This window comes from Bison bison, unplaced genomic scaffold (genome assembly GCF_000754665.1).
Source record: "Bison bison bison isolate TAMUID 2011002044 unplaced genomic scaffold, Bison_UMD1.0 scf7180017864461, whole genome shotgun sequence".
Classification (NCBI taxonomy): Eukaryota; Metazoa; Chordata; class Mammalia; order Artiodactyla; family Bovidae; genus Bison; species Bison bison.
Genome location: NW_011495023.1, coordinates 7696793 through 7715061, shown reverse-complemented (window position 1 = coordinate 7715061; position 18269 = coordinate 7696793). Strand labels below are relative to the sequence as shown.

The following is an 18269-nucleotide window of genomic DNA, read 5'->3' as shown; positions in this document are numbered from 1 at the left end:
AAGATCTGTGTGGGAGAAGTCTGTCTTCACCTTTGTAAACCAAACTTTGTCAATGAATTCTAGAAAACCAGATAGTGGATTCACACCTGGATAAGGTAAACCTGCTCATTAAGACAACAGCCGTGCTGTCTCCACTGGGACACAGAGAGATGGAGACTTGGTAGCAATTGTCAGTGTGAGATGGTGGACACATATGACATCACTGCTTACCTGACATCATTCAGTTCGTAATAGACATTTCTGCTTTCGTCTTTGATGTAAATGGCGACACTGGGCGACTCCAGCATTTTCATGGTGAGCTGCTGTGGAAAGGCACTTACGAAGAGAGCACGGATTGTGTCTGCACTTGTAATCTCGTTCGGCATCCTGAGCTGCTTGGTTTCATCTCCGTACTGGAGATAAAGAACCCCTGCACACAAGATGGACACAGTTATCAGCCACAGCTCAAGACTCACAAGACACACAGCACAAGCTAAGCCACTTCCATCCGACCGCAGGCAGGAATGTGCCAGATGCGCTTGCAAAAAAGCATGTCTCAAGAGACGTGACCTTGGAATTTTCAAGAAACACACTCTCTGGTTATGATGTAAATACCTTATTCTTTAGAATCAAGGCAGGTGTTACAGAGGCTCCTTTTTAACTATATTAAAAACCAAAGGACAAGAAGCTAACCTTTGGTAGCCTAAAGCAAAACACAATATTTAATTCCCTTGAAAGGTGTATTTAGGAATCTGACCCCATTGGGTGAATTTTTTCCCCCAAGTCTTTAACGAGGGACATGATAGCAACAGGCCAGTGACATAAAGTCTTTTTAAGATTTATTTTGAAGTGGACCTATTTTAAAGTCTTTAACGAGGGACATGATAGCAACAGGCCTAGTGACATTAAAGTCTTTTTAAGATTTATTTTGAAGTGGACCTATTTTAAAGTCTTGATTGAATTTGTTACAATATTACTTCTGTTTTATGTGTTGTTTTTTTGTCCTCCAGGCATGTGGGATCTTAGCTTCCAGACCATGGATCAAACCCACACCCCCTGCATAGAAAGGTGAAGTCTTAATCCCTGGACCACCAAGGGAGTCCCTAGTTTAAGTCTTTACAGTCCATCCAGAAATGTGCTTGAAGTGGAAATGCTACAGTATTTCTGGGGCTGTACTACATATTGAATGTTTCTACCAAAAGAAAATATCTACATGAGTCTGGTGTCCTAATGTATCAGAAAGAAAATGGAAAAACATCAGTTATACCAACACAAGCACAGGTGGTAGCATCTTAGAGTTCCAGGGCGCATGTGGCTCCTGTGAACCATGCCTCCCAGCCATCATGCCCCTGTGGGGCGTGGTCCCCTCCTCCTGGAGGCTAGGTTTGGCCACGTGACTCGCTTTGGCCAATGAGACGCCAGCAAGTGTGATGCAAAACAGAGGCTCGACACATGTTTGCATGTGGGAGCTTGTCTTCATGGTGAGCATGGTCTTGTCTGCATCCTCTCAGAACCACACTTCTGTGGAGTCCAACCGAGCCACGCTGGGAGGCCACATGAAGAAAAAACTGGAAGTCCTGACTGATGCCCCTCACCAGGCACCATTCTCCAGCCAGGACCACCAGCCAGTTATGTGGGTGCGCCAACTTGAGGGGGGAACCCTGGGCCTCAGGAGAGCCGTGCCAGCCGACGTGCAACAGAAACAAGACCCTCCCTGGAAAGCCTGCCCAAATGGCAGAATCACGAGCAAATACATAATTGTGGTTGTTTTCCGTCATTATGTTTAGGGTCGCTTGTTATTCAGAGACAGGTGACTTGAGGCGGGGGTTGGAAGATCCCGATGTTGAATTTGAATCCCACTTCCTGTGAGAATCTACTGAGGCCCTCTCCCAGTACCACTGGCGTAGTCGTTGGCAGGAGAGACTCAAAAGAAAATAGACTATGACTTGTAGTTAAATACAACAGCTCATGCAACTGATTTATTTCTATCTCCTTCTGACATTCCATTCAGATGACAATGAAGAACTAAAAAAGCATAAATCAAAGAATTAAGGGGGTGAGAGAGGAAACAATAGCGGACCATGGAAAGCTGACACCTAGGTCTTCAGGCACAGAATTCTGCTTAATTGCAGGGCTTGGAGGAGCTCAGGAAATGAGGCACCAGATCCTCCTGAAGGCAGGAATGCAGAGTGCCTGGAAAGCATGAGGGCTGACTGAAATTTTTTAATGGTTCAGCACACTTTCCCTGGACGGCTCTCCTGGTGGCTTAGCAGTAAAGAATCCTCCTGCTAATGCAAGAGACGCGGGTTTGATCCCTGAGTCAGGAAGATCCCCTGGAGAAGGAAATGGCGACCCACTCCAGTATTCTTGCCTGGGAAATTCCATGGACAGAAGAGTCTGGCGGGCTATAGTCCACAGGGTTGCAAAGAGTCGGACACAACTTAGCGACTATACTACAACAGCAACAAGTTTCCCCATCACCTTTCCATCCCATTCAGCCAAGCAACTCCACAAATCCACAGCAGAAACTGAAAAGAGGAGGAGCCAGTGGACTAGATTCTGGCTCATCAGACTTAGGGGAAGGTGTGTGAGGTCCCCTCTGCCAGAATAATGGCAAAGGGCTGACATCTCTGTCAGGAAACTGGAGGAAGCCCTGGAGGAAAGCTGACTGTCCTCTGAGAGGAGACCAACAGAGTTTTGAGGGTAAAATTCTGATTCTGTCTGGTCATCCCATCACGAAGCAGCCCAGGCCACATACAAGAGCTTCCAGTGAGTACAACCATGCTTCGCTTATGCATGAACAGACCAGCAAGGATTACCAGACATTTCATAAAGCCTCTTTCATGTTAGAAACAAACAGAAAACAGAAACTTAGAAGCAATGAGACAGTCTGAGAAAGGGGGAACATTTGGAGAGCAAGAGCGAGCTCTGGGAACCATGAGAACAGAAACGACAAATTCAGTGGAGAAGAAAAAGTTGACGAAATCTCAAAAAGGGCACCAAAAAAGACTAAGGGATGGGAAAAGGGTGAGAACCAATAAAAAAAAAAGAGAGAATTACCTCAGAGCCTCTCAATTCCTAATAATGGGGACTTGGGTAAGGAGGTCAAAAATACAGAGCAGTTTTTCAAAGGTATTATAAGAATTTTTTTTGTCTCCCCAAACTGAACACATGAGGTTGGAGACTGAACAGGTTCATGAGGGAGGGACTTCCCCGGTGGTCCTGTGGTTAAGACTCGGAGCTTCTGATAAAGAGGGGCATAGGTTCGATTCCTGGTCAAGGAACTAAGATTCTGTATGCTGCAAGGTATGGCCAAAAAAAAAAAAGGTTCGTGAAATGCTAAAGGCAATCAGGCTTGGCACTGAGACATTCCAGATGGCAGGGGAAAAACAGAGGTTCCTACAAGTTCCCAAGGGGCGGGAAGCAAAGTCACAAAGGAAGAAGCAGGAGTCAGAAGGGCATTCGCTTTCTCAACAGCAGCCCAGAAACCAAAGACAATGGAGAAATGGTCTCGAAAATCCGGGAGAAATATTTTCTATCTAGGTCTATATTTATCCAAACCATTAATCAGGTCTTTCATTCAAGTCAGCTTCCCAGCCATGCCTTCCCTCACCACCTACTCCGAAATTTCAGCACCCTTTCTGCCTCATATTTCATACCTGCAACTCCCGTTTCATTTCTGTTCCTGAGAGTTCTTCACTATTTACTCTAATCCATATATTCACAATTACTAGTTTTTATTGTCAAAATGGAAGCTTCATGGGGCTGGGGATTTTTTTGTTGTTAATTTTTGGCTGTGCTGGGTCTTCATTGCTGTGCCTGAGGTTTCTCTGGTTGAGGCGAGTGGGGGCTACTCTTTAGTTGAGGTAGGTAGGCTTCTCATTACAGTGGCTTCTCTAGTTTTGAAGCATGGGCTCTAAGCACACGAGGTTCAGTAACTGAGGCACACGAGCTTAGTTGCTCCGTGGCGTGTGGGATCTTCCCAGACCAGGAATGGAACCCGTGTACCCGGCACTGGCAGGTGGAGTTTTCTTCAATGTACTAGCAGGGAAGTCCAGGATTTTTTTTTTTTTTTAATAAAACAGAAGCTTCATGAAACTAGGGATTTTTAAAAAAATAATTCCTCTGGTCTTCTTTTTATTTGTTTGTTTACTTATTGGCTGTTCTGCACAACTTACAAGATCTTAGCTCCATGACCAAGGATTGAATCTGCATCCTCAGCAATGAAAGTGCAGAGTCCCAACCACTGGACCACCAGGGAATTCCCACCAGGGATTTTTTTTTTAATTGCATTTTTAAAAACAGGTTTTGGGGGTTTTGTTGGTCAAGCTGGGCAGCATGTGGGATGTTAGTTCCCCAACCAGGGATTGAACTTGGGCCCCCTGCATTGGAAGCACAGAGCCTTAACCACTGAATCACCTGGGAAGTCCCAGGGATTCTTTTTAAGATGTTTGTTGTTGTTGTTGTTTGCCTTGGTATCCTTAGGACCTGTGATACAACTTGTGATGGAGTAGGTTCTTAATATGTATTTGTTGAATGAATGAATGGTTTATTAATATTGGTCATCCAAAAGGAAGGTTCATTTTGGGATCTGTTCGGGCTGTAAGAGCTTTGGCTGCATGATGTAGGAATCTTGTTCCTGATTTGGACATGCACGAGAACCACATTCTGAAGTGTCCGTCTCCTTGATCAGAGTAGTCCCTTCACACAAGCATAAGCAGCTCACTTTCTCTTCTCCATCACTGTTTTGATCCTCAGCTTCTTCAAGGAGTTAGTTTTCCAGAACTTCCACACTGCTACACATTTTGCAGAGTACAGAAAAATCCTTTCAAGCCTGTCTGACCATGGATTGTGCAACGTCTCTGTCCCAAACAGGAGATGCGGTGACTCTCCATGTGATTGCTAATGTCATATCCAAAGGCCAGAACCACGTTTGAGGTCTGGGCCTCAACCATGCCTGGGCGGGGCCCCTGTTCAAGGACCACTTGTGGCCTCCCTACAGTCAGATATCACAGCCTCATTCCCCCCAGAAGAGCCTGGTTTTCATTCCCACATCTGCATTCTGTACGTGTGTGTGCTTGAAATAGAATTTGCAGGCTGCTCTGAGGGAAAAGAAAAAAAAAAAAATTGGGCCTGAACTATGGTTACCTCAGGGTCTGGCTAGTGCGGCTGCCAGCTGGGTACACAAGTCCAGTTACAGATCATGAAAATCTGGAGAAGATGGAAAAGATGCCTTTATGAACAGAGGACAGCAGTCTTTTTACACTTGGTTCAGCCTGCCTTCTCAGTTCAGGAAAGGTATTTAGAAACGCTTAATCTAAGAAGGAACTCTCTTAATCTATGGTGGCGTTTTGTTGGCATGGTGGTGGGATTCAGCACGCCCTGGCATTCTGCCCTCGCTCTGAGTGAGGGCTGGCTGCTCCAGATTTAGAGGAAGTCTGAAGGACTTTGGATGAGAAGTTCCCTTTTTATGAAGAAGAAAAGAGGACCGGGGAAATACATTTATTTATAGGATGTCTGCTCTGTGTCAGAAACAGTACCCGTGTAATTTCATGGAATCAGCATCTCTGAGGAAGGAAGTTCAGAAGGTCCAGGTAGCTCGCCTCAAGTTACAGGTAGTATAATGGCTTAACTAGCTTATATATCCCATTTGGTCAAGCCACAGAAGCCACGATCCCTCTCTGGAAGCACACAGCCTCTGAAATTTTGCATTAAGCTACATCCATCTCCTCCAACTGTCCTCTTTGGACCATCTTAGCTGTCCTCACACTTTTAGCCTGACCATCTGCTGGAAGGTGTGGAAGCATGATGGGGGCAGCTTGGAAAAAAGATTCCTATTTTGAAATCAACCAAAGTAAATGATGACACGTGGTTAGAAATAATCCACGTGCTAGGGGGAGTGGAGGAAGGCCCAGAGCCCTGAAGCAGGAGTGCTGAAAGGAACCCCACAGTATCTGTGGGCCTTCTGAGAGCCTCAAGGGTTCTTCCATCTCAACGGCTCTACAAAGGGAAAGTCCATTTGTCACCAACAGCTTTTGGTGACATGTTGTAAAAAATGAAATGCACTTGGCAGGTCACGTGGTGTCACACACTGCCATAATCTTCTGAATCTCAGAATCCGTTCCAGAGTTTGGGATAGCTTCTAAAGTGTTCTTTATCTTCATATAGGATGTAAGGGTTTGCACCGTGTGACCTCGCTATGAACTGAGTATTTGTGTTCCTCCAAAATGCATGTTAAAATCTTAATTCTTACTGTGATGGTATGTGGAGGTGGTGCCTCTGGGAGGTGATTAGGTCATGAGGGTGCCACCCCCCACACCCCGTCATGGGAATAGCACCCTTAGAAGAAGGGACATGGGAGAGCTTCTTTTCTATCTCTGGTTTGTGGGAATACAGTGAGATTATAGCAATCTGCAAACGAGGAAGTGGGTCCTCCCCAGACACTGACCTTGAACTTCCCAGTCTCTGCAACAGTGGAAAATACATTGTTGTTTAAGATACTCTGTCTTGGGTAATTTGTCACAGCACCCCAAACCAACTAAAAGAGACCTCAACCTCCTCTTCTTACCCATTAACCCCAAATGATGCTCCATTCCTAGGGCATCACAGTTGTGTTGGACAGTCTGCTGCTCTGTGACTTTATCAAGCACGCCCACTCTCCACACTGGGCCGTCCGCTTGGAGGACTTTCTCACCACTTCTTTGCTTGGCACACACTCTACCTCTGAGTCACTTTCCCAAACACTCCTCCAGCACTTTTCCATTAACGATTTAAGAATTTTTCTCAAATACGTCTTACTGAAATTGCAAGCATGACTTTTAATTCTGCATTACAATTAGCTGTATTCATCAGAGGGTAATATATAGTAAAATATTAGGTGTATAGTAGCTGCTCAAACATCTTTTAGTTGAAATGAATTGAATTCTCCCTGTAACGTGGCCAACTTAATTTGATGTGTGCCTGCCTTCTGGAATGCCTTCTACAATCTCCCCTAAATAGCATTTTTCACAGCCAGATGATGGTGACAATTCCAAATGACCTAAATTCCTCAGTTTCTTCAAATTCAACTTAAGACTAGGCAAATCAACACGTGCACTGTAAGAATAGCAAATGGCTAATGCCTTAAAAATAAAAAGAGCTGTTAAGAGTACTTTCTGATGGAAAACTAACAGTTTTCCGTTTAATAAGAAAAAATATGATTATTAAAGTAAAGATAGCCTCATGAAATTAGCAAAAATTTAGTTTGGCTACTTTGGGTCTTAGCTGCATCAAGTGGGATCTCTCTTTGCTGCAGGCAGCCTCTCTAGCTGCTGCGGTTGGCCTCAGCAGTTGTAGCACAGGCTTAGTTGCCCTGAGGCATGTGGGATCTTAGTTCTCCGACCAGGTTTCAAACCTGTGTCCCCTGCATTGCAAGGTGGATACGTAACCACTGGACCATCACGGAAGTCCCAGCAAAGGTTTTCACAATACAATAAATATCGCTGACAGGAGATGAGAAAGCGAGTTTTCTCACATACCACTGTTGGGAAAGTAAGTTGATGCTACTTCTCCAAAGAGCTATCTGTCAGTATGCATCAAGAGCCCCCCAAATATAAATATGGTTTGAGCCACTTCTACACGTTATGCACAAAGATGTGTTTACCAGGATGCTCAATAAAGCATCGTTTATAAGAATAACGGGGCAGGGGTGGGAGGGGAGTGGATTCCAACATTAGAGGATTCAGGATTCACTTAATAAATCAATTCATCTACTACACATCCACTCACTGTAACACTACACTGTTATTAAAAGGAATTCTGAGTGAAAATGGCAATGAGAAAAAAAGGTGTATTATGAAACAGAAAGGAACCAGATTTTAAAAAAATCAATTAATCACCTAATGGCGGTGATGGACTCAAGTTTTGTGGGGCCCGAAGCTTATGACAATTTCGACTCCTTAAGAATAAGATACAACGTTAGAAGCAAAAAAGTCACTATGACAGTAAATTACTGATTTATAGGGGCCTGAACCTTGGTTTCCCCAGGTTCATGGTTAAGTCCACCTATTTGATGAATGTCCAGAGAGGTTGTCTTTGGGTGGTTAAGTTCATGGGTGATGTCCTCTTCATCAAGATTTTCTATATTTTTTACATTTTCTCAATTAGAATGCTTTGATTTGATCATCTTAAAAAGTAACTACCACAGATCTAAAGAGACTGGCCAATTAGGGTTCCTACTCAGTTAATTAGGTAATTTTTCAAGACAGAAGAGATGGGCCACATGAGGGGAACATATTAAACTTTCAGTGGAGCTGGCAGAATGTAAATTGGTATCTGAAATGGGGAAGACATTGGTATTTAAAATAAGCAAAAGATTCCAGGGTAGTTAATGTCGTGGCATATCCTTAAGAGACTGAATTTAAGAGGCCTCTGATTTAAAAACAGAAGTGCAGGGACTTCCCTGGCAGTACAGTAGTTAAGTCTCCATGCTTGCACTGCAGGAGGCATGGGTTCTATCCCTGGTTGGGGAAAAAGATCCCACATGCTGCAAAGTATGGCCAAAAACTTAAAAAAAAAAAAAAATCAGTTATCAAGAGAAAAAAAAGTGGAAATAAAAAGAACAACAAGAAGTGTAATGCACTGAAATGTAGCTTGGAAGGACCTGCAGAAATGGCTTCATTCATTCAAGACACCAGCCCCTATTTTGTGCTCGGCACCACGCCCAGACTGGGAGGTACAATGGTAAACCAAGGGTCACGCCCTGTGTTCTAACCCACATAGTGGTTCCATAAAATGACCCCGTTATTTAGACCTTAACAATTCAGATCTGACACCAGCTGACATTTTGTTTCAGACACAGTAGCAATTTGAAGACCAGGCTACATGTGTTCCTTGAAAAACGCTAGCATGCCCCCTGATGTCCGAAACGTTTCACATCCTGAGAGGACTCATGCTGCCACGCCTCTTCCTAGGGAATAGCTTTTCAAATAGGGGACGAAGCAAGATGGCAAGCATTGTCTTGCGAAGAAGAGAATGACAACAGAAAAATTATTCTCCATGGAAAGTCTGGATGCTCCTTTTTTCGGGAATAACTTTACTCTCAGATTTTACTTTGATTTAGGTAAAGACCAAATCTTTGCTGCGGTATCTGAGGTGGATGACATCAATCAGATATTTTCTTATGTCTTTCAGACATGTGATATTTAAAGCCAAGGCAAGACTCTGTTAAGTCTTTTAACTGATTTATCTTCTACACTAGGCAACTATGGGAGACCCTCTGGAGAGTCTTAAAGAGGGGCTGAAAAATTGCTACAGCAATTTTAAGAGAAATCCTAATTTAGATTGTGCTTTACAGAGTCATGGGGCTTCCCTTGTGGCTCAGCTGGTAAAGAATCCGCCTGCAATGTGGGAGACCTGGGTTCGATCCCTGGGTTGGAAGATCCCCTGGAAAAGGGAAATGCTATCCACTCTAGTATTCTGGCCTGGAGAATTCCATTAACTGTATAGTTCATGAGGTTGCAAAGAGTCGGACACGACTGAGTGACTATCACCCACAGAGTCATAATTGTGGAGCAACCCGTGTTTAAAAGTTAAATATTGTAGGGAATTCCCTGATGGTCCAGTGGTTAAGAATCCGCCTTCCAGGGCAGGGTACCTGGGTTTGATCCCTGTTCTGGGAATCAAGATCCAGAAACGAAGCCCGCATGCCGCAACTAGACTACACACCACGACTAGAGAGAAGCTGTATACCTCAAATCAAAGACCCCGAGGCAGGCAAGCATCTTTCTCTCTCTCTATATATACACACACACACAAAGATCCTGAGGCAGCCAAGTATCTCTCTCTATACACACACACACACACACACACATTTATAGTTAAATATGATAGAGTCTTGCCCAACAACCCGAGTGACAGCAGTCACTGGACGGATATTCTTCTGGGAGGCACCCGTTCTTGACACGGAGTATTAGTAATGGCATCACTGGCACTTAACCCGTTAACTTGGTTTTGTTCCAGACATATTGGCACAGTTGGGACTCAAGAGAAATGATAATAGCATTGAAGTGAGCATCTCTAAGCATTTCTCTAAAAAACACTAATATGTGTTGATAACTTTTGGAATTCAAGCAGAGTTAAAGATGTGAATGTCTAAGACGCTGATTTCTGGTGCCACGATCCTAATGATTCCCAATGGATCTTACTGCCTTCTTATGTGGATAGTTAGAAACTTGACTAGGAAGTTCCCTGCGCAGTCACTACAGAACCTGCAGTGATGGCAACCGAGTCAATAATCTTAAAGGTTACTCAACAATTAAGGCAAGACTTATTATAAGAAAATGCAGTGATAAACATTGTAACTGTGAGTATGCTACAACTGAAATTGGATTCTTTCTTACACTTAGGGTGAACTGCTGGTTCAATTCAACCTTGCCAGACCAACTCATTTTATAAGGCTAGTATTCACCTGGGTATTAGGAAAGCCATAAAAGGGAAGACTTCAAATTTAAATGTAATCTCTTAATTAAATGTCAGCAATGCGAATCTAGCAATGTATGAAAAAAATACATCATGACCAAGAAGAGTTCATCTCAGGAATGTAAAAATAGTTTAACACTAGAAAATCTAGTAATAGTGTGTCCTGCAATAATATATAAGCAAAGGGAAACTACAATAATCTTAACAATGTCAGAAAAATGTTAAGAAAAATCTAAAATCCATTCAGAATTTTTAAAAAATACATTAACCTAAGAATTAAAGAGAACTTTAAAGAGTTCAAGAGAACAGATGTATATGTTTAATTTTGGTAATGTCTATTACATTATTGTATTTTCTGTACTTTTTTTTGGAGGCAGACGCTTTAAGCTCTGAGCCACCAGGGAAGCCCTCCCCAAAATTAAAGACGAAATCAGTTTGTTATATGGTAAAATCAAGATCTAACACATCTAAATAGGGCTTCTTCCACAAAGCGTCCAGATCTGACCTAGGAGCTTAAACCTGGATGCAGTTATGGAAATATGGATGTTTTCCTTGGCTTTTGATTTAAAAAGTGGCTCCAGAAGTTCAATGATATAGAACCAAAGAGTAAAGGCCACGAAAGGAAGAAGATTTTCTTAAAGAACAGATGTATAAAAGTATAATAATCAGGGCCCCAGAAAAAAATTAATTGGCCTTTTAGGGATATGAAAAGTGCAACTTCATAGAATTTCCAAAGAATGTTTACAAAGTATTAGAAAGACTTCGCTATAAATCAAATGTATATACCCATCCCCACTAGGAGATTTAAACATTGTGCGTGGTTTTCAATCATACTGATTAGCAGATTTAAGTCCAGAGATTATGGACATTAGTGAGAAACCATCTGAGTTAATTGGAAATCTATTTTCTTCTATGTTAAATTACTAGTGTTTTACATAATAATAATCAGCAATTATTTTGGATGAATGAATATATCTTTAGAAAACTTTTCAGTATGAAATGATAGTTTTTATAGAAGTTACATGTAGATTTATGAATTTTATTATTCGTAATTTATTTTCTACTGTTATGTGAAAATTAGCCTACTTGAAAAGATACCACCTGTCTGGTCCCCGAGCTGGGGGAAAAAGACTTTGGGAGGTGTAATGGGCCAAACTTCTTTTCCCCTCTGGCCAGCAAACATCAGGATCATCAACAGTTCCCAGAGGAAACTTTCAGGGTAAATGAGAACAGTGCTGCCTCTTTACACTTTTACAGCCAAAGTCAGGTGAGTACAAAACACGAATGTCATCCCTTGATGACTAAGGTTGTAAACAAATGCCATAGACCCATAGCTGTGGTTTCAAATTCATGCTGTTTTTAAAAACGGGACTATAATTGCTTTACATCGTCGTGTTAGTTTCTGCTGTACCACAACGTCAGTCAGCTATATGTATGCATGTATCCCCTCCCCTGTGGGCCTCCCTCCCACCACCACCCCCATCCCACCCTTCTAGGTCATCACAGAGCACACAGCTGAGCTTCCAGTACTTTACAGAGAGTTCCCACCGATCACCTTCATGTTTTAAAAGCGTGAGGTGGAAATGCTTGGACTCCAAAGAGCCTTCGGTGCCGCCTCTTCCCCTTCCTCACCCTCGTTTCTGAACTCCTCATCCTAGTTTCCTTCTGAGGCCCAGCTTCTTCCAGGGCCCCTGTCCCCGGTAATTCTAGTCTCTGTCTGTCCTTGGCTCTCATGGGACTCATCCACTCTTGCAGCACCTCATGGAAATACGTGGGGATAAAAACCCATCCTTTTGCAAACGGCTGGCCTTTGCCACCCTCAGGCCTGGGGGTGCATCCACACACGGAATAGGACCTGAAATTGGGGAGCGCTTCGGTCAGTCGGAGGGCAATGTTCTAAGCACGGGCAGCCACTGACGAATACTAGGGAATGCTCACGTCTCCCTCCTGGCTTTTCTGCCCCCAGGTCTGTGGAGAAGGCAGAGCAGCTGGAAATGTGATGGACAGGGAGGGTGCGGCACGCGCTGAGCGGCTGGTCCTCCTCGGGGATGCTTTTTCTCAGCTTCTTTCTGGGTGCCTGAGGGGGAGGCTCAGAATGTTTTGTGCCGAGTGGTGAGAAAGAGGGTGTGGGCTGTTCGGGGAATTCACATCTCACTGGCCTTCATTTCAAAGCTTTTAAAAAAGACTGGCTCCATCACATGAGAAACATAAAGGAACTAACCCATGCCAGATCCCAGAGGAATCATCAGCCTCTCTCAATGCCTGTGATATGATTTTTTTTAAATTGAAGTATAGCTGATTTATAATGCTGTGTTAATTTCTGCAGTACAGCAGCAAAGTGGTTCAGTTATATCTGATGGAAGGGCAGGGCTTCTGTGTGTAAAGTCCTGATGGAGTAAGGGGCTGGAGGAGGAGGTGACAAAGAGGCCTGTCCCAGGGGGCTACGCTCTGGAGCCGCTCCCCACCCCCAACATCGGCTGTGCACCCCCAAGTGCTGAGAGTGGGGACCAAGGCTCTGCCGTCCACAGGGAGTGTGCAGGGAGCTTGTGTCTGCAGGTGAGCTTCACTTACAAGCGAAACGTGAAAGCAGCTGGTGGGAGACGGGCTTCCCTGGTGGCCCAGGGACTGGGACTCCGTGCTTTCAATGCAGGGAGTACAGGTTTGATCCCTGGTCAGGAAAACAAGATCCCACATGCCCATGGTGAGACAAAAAAAAATGAGAGAGAGAGAGATGGAGGGAGGATCAGAAGGAAGCCGGGCTGCTGCAGGTTGAGGGTGAGGCAGACCTCCTCCACCTCATGGTCAAGCAGAGAACTCTGAGAATTTCAAAAATACTACAATCAAATCTGCCTTGAAAGGTTGTTACGAAGGTATGCTGGTCAAAGCATGAGGCTAGAACATATTCCACCTAATGGGGGTCAGCTTGATTTCCAGCTTTAAAAATATTCAGACACATGGGGTAGGAGCCTCTGTGTTCTTGCACCAGGCAGGCTCCTGTGTGACACAGAAGTATGAAGGATGTTTCCTGAACATCGGCTAGGAATAGCATCCTCCACTGACAGCTGACTTTATGTCTATTTTTTGAGTGGTCCTCACACATGTGGGTACCCGAGGGTCCTCTACTTCTCCAGAGATTTACTTATTTTAGTTTTGGTTGAATGTTGGCAGGAAAGCTGAGTCACGCTGAGCTGTTTTTCGTGTCTCCACGGTGTACACATGGATGGACTGCTTCGGTGACAGTTTCAGCTTCACATTTTTACCATGATGATTATGCACTAATTTTTCTGTTATTTGTTCACTATTGGATTCTTCTGAGATTTGTAACAGGCCTTTCCAGGCTGTTGTACATGTCCCCTCCACCATAACTGGCCCCAGCTGCCCGGTGGGACTCTCCCAGACAAATCCGGCCGGACTCCAGCCTGGAGTGGGCAAGTGATGGAGCGTGAGGTGGGTGAGGCCCTTCCTGTTCCTGCCCCTGGCCACCCACCCGCTTCCACTCCCTGCTGCTCCTCCCATGTCCTCAGGCCCATGCCAGAGGGTGTGACCCTTCTGGAAGCTTCTTTGGGGTCTCCTGTCTTTGGCCCTCTCTACACCCTGCCCCTATGGGGAGATCTGGAATGTTCTTCTCAGCCTTGCCTGGAGGAATAAAGGGGGTCTCAAGAGACAGCGCTGTGGAAAGTGTCCCCATTTCTCTAAGCCCCAGATGGGTCCTCAGGATTGTAGTCATGTGTGTGAGGGTGTGTGAGTCAGAGAGAAGAGAGAACGGGGTGCAGATGGATCTGGCGGTCAAGTGTGCCAACCTGGGTTGAAAAATGAAAGTGCCAATGAAAAATGGCACTTGTCCTGGATGGAAGGGGCTTTACAAAGCTTTGTAAATCTCTGTAAGAGCTATTTTTTTTTCTTCCTTCCTTCCTTCTTTCCTCTCTCCCTCCTTCCCTTCTTTCTTTCATGCCAGATCTTAGCTGCAGGTTTTAGCTGTGGAATACATGATCTAGTACCCTGGCCAGGGATCAAACCCAGGCTGCCTGCACTGGGAGCGTGGAGGCTTAGACATGGGATCACCAGGGAAGTCCTGTAAGAGGTATTCTTATCTAATACGTTGGTTCTTGCTTTACAAGCAAGTGGGAAAGGAGAGAGGTACAGCCAGTGGAACTCCAGGTGCAAGAGGGTTAGGAGATGGGGTCATGGTCTCTCTCCCAGACACTTGGCCTCCAGCCCACAGGGGATGGCCCTGAGCGCTGGGTCCCACGACGTGACTCAATGAGCTGAGCTTTCCAGTCTGTCCTCAAAAGACCCTGAGGGACTTAATCGTACCTTTACCTTCTGCTGTCCCCTGGTACTTTCCGAAGGGCATTTCAGAGATGTGACACACGGCTACTTCCACATCCTCGCCTTTGCCCCTTTGAAGTTTCGGTGCTGCCTTTTGAAAGCAGCTTCTGTTCTCCACCACACGAGCACAATCAAGAACAGATGTCCGAGGGTGGCAAAAGCAGTCTGGGAGTGGTGGGTGGGGAGGGAGGTGATGACAAAGTGGCCTGCTCAGATCTGTATCCCCAGTCTCCCCGTCACTGAGGGCAAAACGCAACCCCTGCTTCCAGACTCATCCCCAATCACCTGTCTCCCTGCTTTCAGAGATTAAGAGTCCCTCCTTCCCACCCCTAAATGCCTCAAGATCAAAATGACAATTGTTGGTATTCTTTTTCTATTTTTTTAGCTGCGTCGTGTGGCATGTGGGATCTTAGTTCCCTGACCAGGGACCAAACCTGTGGCCCCTGCAGTGGAAGCGAGAAGTTCTAACCACTGGACCACCAGGGAAGTCCCATCACTGGTGTTCTTACTGGAATCCCTGGGAATGGCAATACGCCCACAACACTTCTACCTGATTTAATAGCTAAAGAATTTATCAAGCAAAGCTGTTTGGGGCTGCCCCATCGCGACACGCATTGGACATGCAGAGTCCCTCCCCTGGGCTGGAGGTAACCTGGAGAAACAAGACCCGACCCAAATTGCTACCACGTCCAAGCATCTGTGCATTCTCTCAGCTTTATCTCCTATAATAACAATTCAAATGATACATAAACATTATGCTTTAAAACAAGCATACCAGAAGGGAGAAACACAGACTATGTTCTCTTTCCATAGGACAAGTACTTCAACCTACACAGCATGCTTACGCTGGTTAAAACAACTAAAAGCAAAAGCAGACTCAATTGTTATTTTGATCCTGAAATGAAAGCTTTAGGGAGAAATGTTTATGAAATTTGGGGCTGTTTTAGATTGAGAGCAGCAGCACTGCGTTCACTTCAGCAGAATCAGTACCGTGAAAGAGATTTCTTTCCTTCTAGAAGTATTTATTGAGTACCTGCATGCACTGGCTGGCCAGCCTTCTAAACTGGGCATACAGCGGTAAGCTCAGAGATCTGTTTCCACTGATGTACAATAGACAATAAGCTCATAGACGAGAGAGTGGAGATTGTGCCAAACAACAGGGAGTAAAATAAAACAGGGTGTGGGGGGCAGAGAGCAGTGGGGTGGGAGTGGGTGGATTGCTATTTTATTCCCAGTAGTTAAATGTCCTGCTGATAAGGTATTTGAAAGAAGGGCGGGAGCAAGGCTTACAGATATCAGGGTGAAGAAATCTGGGAGAAGAACAATCCAGCCAGAGAGAGGAGTCTTGGGTCAGGAGCATGCCTGGGGCATGCAAAGGACTAGCGTTTGGAGGAGAGAGAGATGGCAAATGGATGGAGATGAGATCAGGAAGGGGGCAAGTGGTCAGACCATGTAGACTGTTTACTCTCCATGAGCTGGGAAAACAACAGAGGGTTGTGTGCAGAGGTGAGACAAGGTGAGATTTATTTACCAGGGCTGCTTTTTTAAGAACTGACTACATGAGACAAAGATTAACATCAGAAGACCACAAGAACATAAGGCAATAATCCAGGGGACAGATTATGGTGGTTTGGACCTGGGCAGAGTATTAGAGGTGGTAAGAAGTGGTCAGATTTCTGCACAGAGTTTGACAGCAGAGTGAAGAGGATTTCCCGAAAGACTCGATATGGAATGAGATTTTTAAAAGAGGAGTCAAGGAGAGTGGCAGGGTTTGGGGGTGAGCAGCTGGCAGGAGAGGGTTGCAACGTACTGATGTTGGAAGAAGTAGGTTTGGTTGGGGGAATTAGAAGTTCATTTCTAGACCTGTTAAGGGTGAGATGTCAAGTGTGTGCATGCTCAGTTGCTCGGTCCTGTCTGACTCTTTGTGACCCCATGGACTATAGCCTTCCAGGCTCCTCTGTCTATGTGATTTTCCAGGCAGCAATACTGGAGTGGGTTGCAATTTCCTTCTCCAGGGGATCTTCTTGACCCAGGGATCGAACCCACGTCTCTTGTATTGGTAGGTGGATTCTTTACCACTGAACCACCTGAGAAATCTGAGGTACCAAATAAATGCTATGAAATATATATCTGGGACTTTAGGAGAGAGGTCTGGGCCAGAAGGGTAATCATCATGGCTATGCACGGAGTGTTTGTATCCCCTTCCAAATTCATATCTTGAAGTCCCAACTCTCTACATGACAGTATTTGGAGGTGGGGACAGTGGGAGGTGATTATGTCTGGATAAAGGGGTGAGGTTGGGGGCTCTCATGATGGGATTAGTACCCTTATAAAAAGAGACACCAGAGAGCTTGCCCTCTTCCTTTCTCCATGCAGAGGAACAGGGAAAGGCATCTGCAAGCCAGGAAGAGAGGCTCAGCAGAACCTGATCATGCTGGCCCCCTGATCTTGGACTCCCACACCTCCAGAATTGTGAAGAAATACATTTCCATTGTTTAAGCCACCAAGTCTATGGTATTTTGTCATGACAGCCTGAGCTAAGACAATCAAACAGGTGTCAATGGGCACCAGGAGACTCCAACAGACCACTGAGGGCACTACATTGTTGAAAACAGAAGTGGTCTGGGTGCTGAGGCCAGTGTTTAAGGGTAAGAAACTGAGAAGGAATCAACAAAGAAGGTCTAAGAGGAGTGGCTGGTGATAATGAAAGATGGCTGAGAGTGAGAGGTGTCCTAGAAGCCGGGAGAAGCTCATGTCTTAAGGATAGGAAGTCGCAGCCTGCCGAATGCTGACAAATCAGATGAGAAAGGGCTGAGGAACACAGGGTGGTCACTGGTGACCTTGACCACAGCTGCCTGTATGGAATAGTGAAGTTTGGAGTGGACAGGTTCAAGAGAAGCCACAGGAGAGGAACTGGAGACAGTGCTAACAGAGAACTTTCTAGCCATGCTGTCACATAGCTGGAAGGGGATATTGTTAAAAAAAAAAAAATGGGAGAGCTCAAGCTAAAGCATTGGGTAATCCAGTCTCAAAATAGTCTCAAAGGATTGCGGAAGACTGGCAGGCAAGTCAGATGAGACACGGTTCAAATGCCATCAGTAATACAAGACATATTTTTTAAAAGATTTCAGATTTTTGTTTTCGACCAAAACATTTTTGTGGTATTGTTACAATCTTAATGGAAAATTATAACAAACGTAAAAAATTGCAGTGGATCTTTTCTTTCAGAATTCTGCAGACACAAACAACTTTTGGTCACAGTGGTATCTGGCAATCTAGCTAAAGCTTGTTTCTACACAGATATCTAATCTACCCTTGGCGGTGACTTTCTTGTTTATAAGTCATGTTCTGTGCATGGGTTGGATGTTACCTCCGTGATCTCTGTGGTATGCTTGGCCAGAAGCAAAAGCATCAATTTCCATTAGCAACTTCCTACTGATAGTATCTAGTCTCCAAATTCTAAAGAGAAACTAAAAAAAAATTCAGTGCTCACAGCTAGACTC

General features: G+C 44.7%; 1 protein-coding gene across 4 annotated transcripts in view; it reads right to left on the bottom strand.

The window, feature by feature from the left end:
* KIAA1217 (KIAA1217 ortholog) overlaps positions 1 to 18269 on the bottom strand; it is a 350583-nt gene that overhangs the window by 126057 nt on the left and 206257 nt on the right. For all 4 annotated transcript variants that reach the window (XM_010859916.1, XM_010859915.1, XM_010859913.1 and 1 more), the window contains exon 4: positions 211 to 409. In XM_010859916.1, the coding sequence (XP_010858218.1) occupies positions 211 to 409 (199 nt within the window). The remainder of the gene's footprint in view (positions 1 to 210; positions 410 to 18269) is intronic.